Here is a 10680-nt window from a genome sequence, read left to right as displayed (position 1 = left end):
AACATAAACTTCAAGCATTGAAAATGAGCTAAATTTATAAGTAAAATGATTTCTGTTCAATTATAGTAATCAAACAGAAATCATTTTACTTTTAAATTTAGATTTAAAGAATTTAATGAATCTAATGAATTTAAATTCATTAGATTTAAAGAATAAATGTATACATTAGTTGGATTACAACTTACATGTAAAACATTGAAAATGTAATAAAATAGTTAACTATAAAATGTGTTGTCTTCATTTTTTCAGAATGTTATGATTAACAAAAATTGTCATACTTAAGTGTCAAAATTGAAATTTTGTATTTATTATTTTTTTTTCCTGCTTCCCTTGCAACATATATTATCTTTCCATTATGCACAGAAAATAAAGTAAAGCGAAAGCAAGAGTTGAAAGTTACATTCAACTCTTGCTTTCGCTTTCTCAGTTCTGCGCAGCGATGTAGCTCCACATCCAGTGGCGTAGCTACTATGTAGGCAGGCAAGGCAATTGCCTCCGGGCCCAGGCCATTTAGGGGTCCGGCGTCTTTGGCTGCCTCCTGTTTTTGCAATTTTCATTAATTAAGTAGGGGCCCGAACATGTTCTTTGCCTCCAGGCCCGAAAAAGGGTAGCTACACTACTGTCCACGTCTCTAGCTTCTGCAAGGCTGACAGAATACAAAGTACATTCAGCAGAGAACTGGACTCCTTGTTACCAGTGCTCCATAAACGTGTTATACAAGTATCATACAAGTGCTATTTACTTTGACTTATCAGTAAAAGTAAATGTAGTACTTGTAGCTATGAGTATTAATGCTGTGAAGAAACTTTAACAATCAACGCATGCAAGATAATGAGAAATGATTAATTAGAACCATAATTAAACTTTAAGTTGCTAAATTCCTTAACTAATCATTTGATTTAAATGCGACTTTCAATAAATAAAATGTCAGAAGAAATCCTATTTTTAAAACTATTTTCTATAATCAAAATCAAATGCATGTTCAGTACTATTTTGTAACACACAGTAAATTAATTTTAAATTAAAATCTTTCAAATCGATATCAGATAAGGTTTGACTAAACTTTTCTGGCATATATAAATAAGGAATAAGTTTCTTTCTTCATCATATACTTCTACTATGAGATGAATACCTGTATCTTTTTTTTTTTTTAATAATTTTGAATTTATTTACATTGTATTAAAAATCTGTTATTTAATCAGTTCTGTCCCCCCTGTTGAATCTCCTGGATTCAACGGGTAGTTCATTGCTGGAACAAACTTCCATCTGTCGTTGTGGAAGTTGATAGGTTGAATAAGTTCACGGAGGAACTGGACAAATTTTTGGAGCGAATGTATAGGTAAAATGGGAAGTTTATTTTTTTGGCTGAAGCTGAATAAGATTGCTTTATTGCATCATACGCCACTACTAATGCTAATGCTAATGCTTTTCTACCCAATGTGGGCAATGTGATAGCAATACCACTTTGCTACCCGCGTAGACGAGCGGGTACAAAAAGAATCGGGCCTTTTTTACCCGATGTCAATATACCCATGTAGATTGACCCCGGGTAAAAAGCCCTGCTTTGAATCCCGTAAATGACGCGAGGAACGTTTATGGGTTTTTTCGCTCTGTGGATGAGTTAGTCGGTCTTCAGGTGCAGATAGCAAGGTTTCCGCGGAAACTCGGGTTTTTCATCCAGCAAACGAGGTAAATCAGCAGAGAACACATGGAATTTATAGACACAATACACATGGGTAGTTGGAAAAAACTTTCCGAGTGACCCTAATAAAATAGATTTTTTTTAACAATAATTGTGACATTTCAGATTTTGAATTTTAATATAAAATATATTTCATATATTGGATACATTTATGTTTTCTTCTGGGTATTCGGAAGAATACCCAGAGTTTCGGGGTGGGAAGAAAACTGCATTATCTACGCCGGGGACTAACTAATTGAGCAACGCAGTGAAAAAAGCCCATTATAGTTCATCGTTTCATCGACAGGATTCGAACTCTGCCCTTTTCACCTGGTGTGCGGAGGACATTGACAATATCTCTATGCTACTGGCGCAGACATATCAGCATGATATTATTGGAAAAGGGGTTCATCACACCAAGCAATCAATTGCCCAATGTTGGTGGGTAATTGTCTATGCGAAGCCCAGTTTCATCTGCATATGTAGTCACTACGGCCTTCAGCTACTATCGACTCTAGAGTTAATCTGGCACATAATACTTCTGTTTAACTTCTGTTCCAGGAAGATTAATGGAGGCACTGGTTAAAGAAGAACTGCAGGATCATCTAGACAAGAATTCAGTTATAGCTAGGACACAGCATGGTTTTGTTAAGGGAAAGCCTTGCCTGACCAATTTGATTGGATACTATGTTTCAGTCACAAAGAGGATAAACATAAAAAGGAACCTGGGGTGGATGGGATGTATCCAGTTATATTAAAGGAGGCAGCAAAGGAAGTAAGCAAACCGTTAGTCATAATTATGAGAGCTTTTTTGGACTCAGGGGAGGTACCCATAGACTGGAGAAATGCAAATGTCACCCCAATTCACAAAGGAGGATCAAAGGGAAACACAAGTAATTATAGACCTGTGAGTTTAACTTCTGTTACAGGAAAATTAATGAAGGCACTGGTTAAAGAAGCACTGCAGGATCATCTAGACAAGAGATCAGTTATAGCTCAGACACAGCATGGTTTTATTAAGGGAAAGCCTTGCCTAACCAATTTGATTGGATACTATGATGCAGTCACAAAAAACTAGATGCAGGGAATAACTTTGATATTATATATTTGGATATTAGAAAGGCTTTTTATACTGTTGCACATGGAAGACTGCTGCACAAATTGGAGAAGTGTGGCAATGGAGGCAAATTGCTGCTATGGATAAAAGGATGGTTGAGGGGGAGAAGACAGAGTGTGGTAATCAATGGGGACTGCTCATCGTGGACTAACGTTATTAGTGGGGTCCCTCAGGGTTCAGTGTTGGGTCCATTATTGTTTTCTGTATTTATAAATGATATTGATGATGGTATATCAAGATCAATGTCCAAGTTTGCAGATGATGCAAAGGTTGGCAGGGTTGTTAAGGACACTACTGACGCTATGCTGCTTCAAAAGGATCTGGAAATGTTGAGCAGATGGGCTGGAAGGTGTCAAATGAAGTTTGACATTGAGAAATGTAAAGTACTACATATGGGAAACAGCAACCTCAGAGCAACGTATCAACTCTGTGGTACTACACTGACATTTGCAGAGAATGAAAAGGACCTGGGGGTAATTGTGCAGGCAGATGTGAAGTTCTCTGAGCATTGCAGACGGGCTGCAAGAGTAGCTCATGATGACTTGTCAATGATATACAGGAATTTTTCTAGCATGGATAAGGAGGTGATTATTCCCTTGTATAAGGCAATGGTCAGGCCACACCTTGAGTACTGTATACAGGTCTGGAGGCCTCATTTCAGGAAGGACGTAGAGCTGCTGGAACGAGTATAGAGAAGGGCAACAAGGTCAGTGGATGGAACAAAGGGTTGCGCTTACGAAGAAAGGCTTAAGTTTTGCAAATTACAGTGTCTGGAGACTAGGCACCGGCGAGGTGATCTGATTGAGGTGTATAACGCCTTGAATGGTTTGAGCATGCTCAATGCCGATGGCATTCCTCCTGTTGTTCAGAATTATCACCTGAGAGGGCATAAATTCAGATTGAGGAAGGACAGATGTAGGATAGATGTGTTGAATTTTGCCTTTAGCCAGTGGGTAGTTGGTTTTGGAACAGACTTCCATCCCTTGTTGTGGAAGTTGATAGTTAAATAAATTTAAGGCTCAGCTGGACAGGTATTTTGAACGAACGGAAGGATGAAATTGAAGTGTTTTTTTTTATTTTTTTTTTTTTTGGTCTATGCTGCATAAGTTTGCTTTCTTGCATCATATGCCTCTGCTAATGCTAATGTCCTTTGTAGTTAGGCCTGTCTTTGTGGAAGTTGATAGCTTAATTAAATTCAAGGGGGAACTGGACAAACTTTTAGACGGAATGAATGTGTGAAATTGTTTTTTTTTTTTTTTTTTTTTTTTCCTACTGATGCTACGGAAGCTCATACGCTTGCTTTTGTGCATCACTTGCTTCCATTACTACACTGGTGCGCAAAATTTAAGGACTATTATTATTATTATTATTATTATTATTATTATTATTATTATTATTATTATCCCCTTGAGAGGAGTACCTCAGGGCACTCATGCTGGGCCAATCATGTTCAACATCTATATAAATGACATATTTGAAGTAATTAAGAACTCCTTTATAAAAATTTATGCAGATGATATAATCTTATATACAATAGGAAAGGACCTAACAAAACTGGCGAATGATTTACAACAGGATGCAATACATTTACAATCTTGGCTGCACGATAATAAATTAGCACTCAGCTTTGAAAAAACTAAATTTTTGGTAATAAGGCCTCCTCATCAAACCTTGGACATTCAACTCTCTATCAAATTGCAAAACATGAATGCCTACATGAACAGAATTTCCAGAATTGCGAATGTCTAACTGTGGAAGAAGCCTCAAATCATTGTTACCTTGGGTTATTGATCGACTACAGTCTAAGTTGGATAATGCATATAACAAACTTGTACAAAAAAATGAGATTTTATGTGTACTTTTTTCTACTACATTAAGAATAAGTTAAATCTTAGAACAAAAGTAACCTTATATTATGCATTAATGGACTCCCAACTCAATTATTTAGTAAATATATGGGCCGAGCAAATAAAACAGAAATAAGGGCAATAGACAACTTAATGAATAGGATTTTGAAACTTTTAATGGGGACAAACTCTTGGAATGACCTGAATAAGAAAAGGCAATTTTTGTTGAAACATAAAATATTGTATCCAGTTCAAAAACTGAAGTTAAACCTATTCTTAAAAAATCTTAACGCTATTTTTGAAGAGTCGAATCTGCAAAGAAATGTCTCACATAATGCTAGGAGTTTAGTAAATAAATTTGATGAATTTGAGGTATTGCTCAAAACATCAAAGGCAGATATTGTGGGGATTTCAGAGACGTGGTGTCACACAGATATAAGGAATGCAGAACTGGAATTTGGGGAGTACAATGTCTACAGAAAGGATCGACAGGATAGGAAGGGAGGAGGGGTTATGCTATTAGTTAAAAAACACATAAAATCCAAGGAAGTGAAGCCAGTCGAAATCGCTGGACAGTGCAGTGTCGAGTCAGTTTGGTGTGACATAAGCATTGGGAGATCAAAATTGAGAGTAGGAGTGTGCTATAGGCCTAATGACTCTGATGAGTATAATAAGAAACTGTTCGGAGAAATAGAGTGGGGCAGTAAATCAGAGAGTCTTATAATGGGGGATTTTAATTTCCCAGATATTGACTGGAATTTGGGGGCTGGTCACTCACACAGTAGCAAGGCTTTTGTGGATTTATTGGATGATTGTTTTCTACATCAGCATGTTTGGGAGGCAACTAGAGGGAGTAATACTCTTGATTTGATTATCAGTAGTGATTCTTCATGCATTAAGAATCTGCAGATAAATGAACCACTTGGTGGCAGTGACCACAGTGTGCTGAAGTGGGAGTTACTCAAAGAGGTAACTACCATTAGGGGTAAAGGGAAGGGGTATTGCTTTCGTAAAGGCGACTACAATGGACTGAGACAGTATTTAAATTCTATACAGTGGGATCAACTGATGATATTGCCAACAGCAAATTCAAAATGGGAAGCATTCAAAGAACTTATCTTGGAAGCTACTAGGCTTTACATACCAACTAAGAAATATTGTTCAAGGTTTCGGCCTAAATGGATGTCAGATGAACTGATGAGGCATATGGCAGAAAAGAAAAATGCATGGGATACATACAAATTAACACGTGACACAGACGCCTATGATAGATACAAGTTGATCTGTAACCAAGTTACAAAGGAGGTTAGGCAGGCGAAGGCAGATTACGAGAGATCCTTGGCAAGGGATGCGAAGAAAAACAGCAAAGAGTTCTTTACTTATGTAAATTCTAGAAGGAAGGGGATGAATCAGTTTGGTCCACTTGAGATCGATTGGTCAACTGTTGATGACCCTGCTCAGGTAGCTAACAAACTAAATGAATATTTTGCATCAACATTCACACATGAGGAGTTATTCAGCGAGGGGAATGCCAGAGGTGTATTCAACTCTAGCAGTAAGCTAGAGAATCTTGTAATAACTGAGAGCAAAGTGGAGGAGAAATTGTTGAAGATAAACACAAGAAAGGCACCTGGGGTGGATGGGATCTATCCAGTTATATTAAAGGAGGCAGCAAAGGAAGTAAGCAAACCCTTAGCCATAATTATGAGAGCTTCCTTGGACTCAGGGGAGGTACCCATGGACTGGAGATGTGCAAATGTGACCCCAATTCACAAAGGGGGATCAAAGGCTGACACAAGTAATTATAGACCTGTGAGTTTAACTTCTGTTCCTGGAAAATTAATGGAGGCACTGGTTAAAGAAGCACTGCAGGATCATCTAGACAAGACTTCAGTTATAGCTAGGACACAGCATGGTTTTGTTAAGGGTAAGTCTTGCCTGACCAATTTGAATGGATACTATGATGCAGTCACAAAAGAACTGGATGCAGGGAATAACTTTGATATTATATACTTGGATCTTAGAAAGGCTTTTGATACTGTTGCACATGGAAGACTGCTGCACAAATTGGAGCAGTGTGGCATTGGAGGCAAACTGCTGCTATGGATAAAGGGGTGGTTGAGTTGGAGAAGACAGAGAGTGGTAATCAATAGACACTGCTCATCGTGGACTAATGTTATTAGTGGAGTTCCTCAGGCTTCAGTATTGGGTCCTTTATTGTTTTCTGTATTTATAAATGATATTGATGATGGTATATCAGGCTTAATGTCGAAGTTTGCAGACGATACGAAGGTTGGCAGGGTTGTCAAGGACACTGCTGACACTATGCTGCTGCAACAGGATTTGGAAAGGTTGAGCAGATGGGCTTCGAGGTGGCAAATGAAGTTTAACATTGACAAATGTAAAGTACTACATATGGGAAACAGCAACCCCAGAGCAACGTATCAACTCTGTGGAACTACACTGACAGTGGCAGAGAAAGAAAGGGACCTGGGGGTGGTTGTGCAGGCAGATATGAAGTTCTCTGAGCAGTGCAGACGGGCTGCAAGAGTAGCTCATGGTGTATTGTCAATGATATATAGGAATTTTTCTAGCAGGGATAAGGAGGTGATTATTCCCTTGTATAAGGCAATGGTCAGGCCACACCTAGAGTACTGTATACAGGCCTGGAGGCCTCATTTCAAGAAGGATGTAGAGCTGCTGGAACGAGTACAGAGAAGGGCAACTAGATTGGTGAATGGGACAAAGGGGTGCTCTTACGAAGAAAGGCTTAAGTTTTGCGAATTACAGTGTCTGGAAACCAGGCACCAGAGAGGTGATCTGATAGAGGTGTACAAAGCCTTGAATGGTTTGAGCATGCTCAATGCTGATGGGATTCTTCCTCTTGCTCAGAATAATCACCTGAGAGGGCATAAATTCAAATTGAGGAAAGACAGATGTAGGATAGATGTGCGGAAATTTGCCTTTAGCCAGCGGGTGGTTGGTAGGTGGAAACAGACTTCCATCCCTTGTCGTGGAAGTTGATAGCCTAAATAAGTTTAAGGCTCAGCTGGACAGGTATTTCGAACGAACAGAGGGGTGAAGTGGAAGTGGTTATTTTTATTTATTTATGTTACTTTTTTTTTGGCTGATGCTGCATAAGCTTGCTTTCTTGCATCAAATGCCTCTACTAATGCTAATGCTAATGCTAATGCTAATTTAAGGAACCCAAAAGCAATTACTTTGCCTCACCCTAGGATACTAAATAGATTTGGAGATAGGCACACAATGAATGTAATAAACAACTTGTTGGCTAGCATTGATTTCAGGCTCAGGAGAAGTTATCCCATCTCCAAATTAAAATTCCTAATAAGAAAATTCTTGATACTCAATGACACAGTAGATTAGAATTGATATGCGGATAAACTACCTCTGTTTACAGTGTGGAATGTACTATTTGTAGTGACTTCACAGTCTTTTCTGTAAGATAACAAATTTGTACAAAACTTTTAAAGGAAGAACTACAACTTGTTGTCAAGAAATTTACTTTTCTTAACAAGTTCATTTATTGTAAACGAATTCTCTTAATAAATAAAATTGTATTGTATTGTATTGTATTATTATTATTATTATTCATATGATGCAAGGAAGCCTGAGGCTTATGCTGCACCAGGAAAAAAAAAGTTCCCGAGTAACCCTGAGACAGAGAGAGAGAGAGAGAGAGAGAGAGAGAGAGTCAAAAGTAGAAGGGAATCACCAAGAAAGAGAAGAATTATGATATCCAGCTCAGGACCCTGACTACTCAGGTTTTCACCTGTAGCTTTTCATGGGAGTGGCCTGGATATGGAAAAAGCATACCAAAGGAAGCTCGTAAGGCATACAAATGTTGAAAGAAACGACACCGACACAACAATGGAAACAAAACAGTACAGAAGGACTTTTTTCAAAAATGGTAACATAGCACTGGCTGCCATGATACAGATGCATCACTGCCAAAGATGGAACAAAGCTAAGGGATGGTCCTCAGTAGGAGATATGGCTGCCCCTAATGTCGATGCAGGCTTTGCACCGCCTGTCCATACCTAGAACAATGTTGTTGATAAGTTCTTGGGGTAACAGCGTCCATTCCTCTGTCAGCGCCATCTTCAGCTGATGAACATTTTCTGGTGGGTGTGGATGTGCCGCTAGGCATCCCTCCAGCGTGTCTCATATGTGTTTGATTGGATTTAGATCGACTGAATGGGCAGGCCAATCCATACGAACAATATCCTCATTTTCCGAAAGCATATCACAGCTGCACCGCGATGTGATGTGGCGTTATTATCCATAAACACGAACTCGGGGCCAATGGCACCTCGGAATAGAAGCACATGGTTAATTATTACCTCAGTACAGTAGCGTGTACCAGTTACAGTACCGCCTTCCAATATCTGGAGTTTTGTACGTTCATCCAAGAAAACGCCTCCCCAGACGAGAACACCTCGACCGCCATATTTGTCCCTTTCAGTGATGTTTGCGGGAAGATACCGTGTGCCAACCTCTCGCCAGATTAGCTGACGTCGAGAATGGCTGCTGAGATTGAATCTGCTCTCATCAGTAAAGAGTACCTTAAGTAAAGATTTTGTGGTTTTTACCTTTAGAAAGAGTGTTGGTTCTTAAGTTTTGCACACAAGTGTATTACTACTACTACTACTTTACGGTATTGCTGATTCATTACGCGACGAGGAACACGCGGCTCACCACAAACATTGACCACAAGTAATTGTTTAACGTCTGCCCATACGTTAAATGTCCAACGTTGAGCCGATTACGGTCGACTTGGAATACTACTGAACGGGAGAGTTTCAGCCTGTTTGCTATTCTTGAGACCCTGGTGCCTGCACGTTTTGACCAAAAATCATTATATGTTTGAAGTTGGAGAGATTTTGATGCTGACCTTTTCTTCCGCGCAGATAATGAAAATCTGATTGCCATGTGTACGAACTACAATCTTTTATTGTATTAGCCGTTCTGACTTTGATACTTTAGCGTCCCACACCAGTCTGTTCCTATACAAGGAGGGAGGGTGTTGCCAATGCAAAGCTGACTTGTGTAAGTGGTACATCTTTGGTAGCTCTTGAAAGGCTAGGTTATGCTTTGTACTTTAACTCTAGGGCTTACATCTGGTTGTTGTTGTTGTTATTTACGAGCATTAGCAACTAAGGCCATATTGCTCCAGGGATATGCGGTGGTCATTCCCTGACCTTTCCGCATCCTCCGTATTTGGTGGTCACAGGCTCGAACCCCGGTCTAATCAAGAAGCGTGTGCTACGCACTGCTGCTTACATCTGGTGAGTATGGGCTAGGCACACCTAGGGTCCTGAGCTGAATATCATCATTCTCTTCTTTTTTAGTGATTCCTTCTACTTCTCTCTCTCTCTCTCTCTCTCTCTCTCTCTCTCTCTCTCTCTCTCTCTCTCTCTCTCTCTCTCTCTCTCTCTCTCTCTCTCAGGGTAACGCGGAAATTGTGGCCCCTAATCAGTTTAAATTTTGTTTGAATTTTTTTCTGGGTATGTCTTAGTTGCATTCCTGACCCTAAGTGAGGCCCCAGTAGGCCGAGGACCCTGGCGTCCGCCGGGTGCACTCATGCGTTAAAACGGCCCAGACTATATGACAAGTAATAATAGTAATAGTAGTAATAGCTAGTTCTTGGTAGGCTTGAATTGGGCTCCTGAGTGTGACTGTAGATTTCATTCCCCCTCTTTTTTTTGTTTTTGTTTTCTAACCCAGTCTGGCAAATTCTAAATTATTCAATGATGTAACCTTGGTAACAGAAAGTTTACATGCTTGATCATAAAGTTCAATGCGAGTGGACTATTAGCATATGAATACGAGATTTGCTATTTTTGAGAAATGCACTTTTATGTACGGATTATTTTCTTAGATATCACTGAATGCTGTATCGAGATACATCAGCGAAAAACAGTTTGTGCTGTCTTTCTTTCTGCTGAACGATGGCGCTAACTGATCGAATTTTCGACTGTGAGATACAGAGTGTAGATGAGAGGTGAGAACAT

General features: G+C 39.4%; 1 protein-coding gene across 1 annotated transcript in view; it reads left to right on the top strand.

Annotated features, from left to right (window-relative positions):
- The first annotated feature begins 10513 nt into the window (after nucleotides 1-10513).
- LOC150089302 (uncharacterized) overlaps nucleotides 10514-10680 on the top strand; it is a 600028-nt gene continuing 599861 nt past the window's right edge. Inside the window, exon 1 of the mRNA XM_090389942.1 lies at nucleotides 10514-10670. Within this exon, the coding sequence (XP_090246068.1) occupies nucleotides 10618-10670 (53 nt within the window). The 5' untranslated portion in view covers nucleotides 10514-10617. The remainder of the gene's footprint in view (nucleotides 10671-10680) is intronic.

The sequence above is a fragment of the Mastigoproctus giganteus genome, chromosome 2 (assembly GCF_048544385.1).
Source record: "Mastigoproctus giganteus isolate SK-2022 chromosome 2, ASM4854438v1, whole genome shotgun sequence".
Taxonomy (NCBI): domain Eukaryota; kingdom Metazoa; phylum Arthropoda; class Arachnida; order Uropygi; family Thelyphonidae; genus Mastigoproctus; species Mastigoproctus giganteus.
This window is presented reverse-complemented; position numbering and strand designations above follow the sequence as displayed.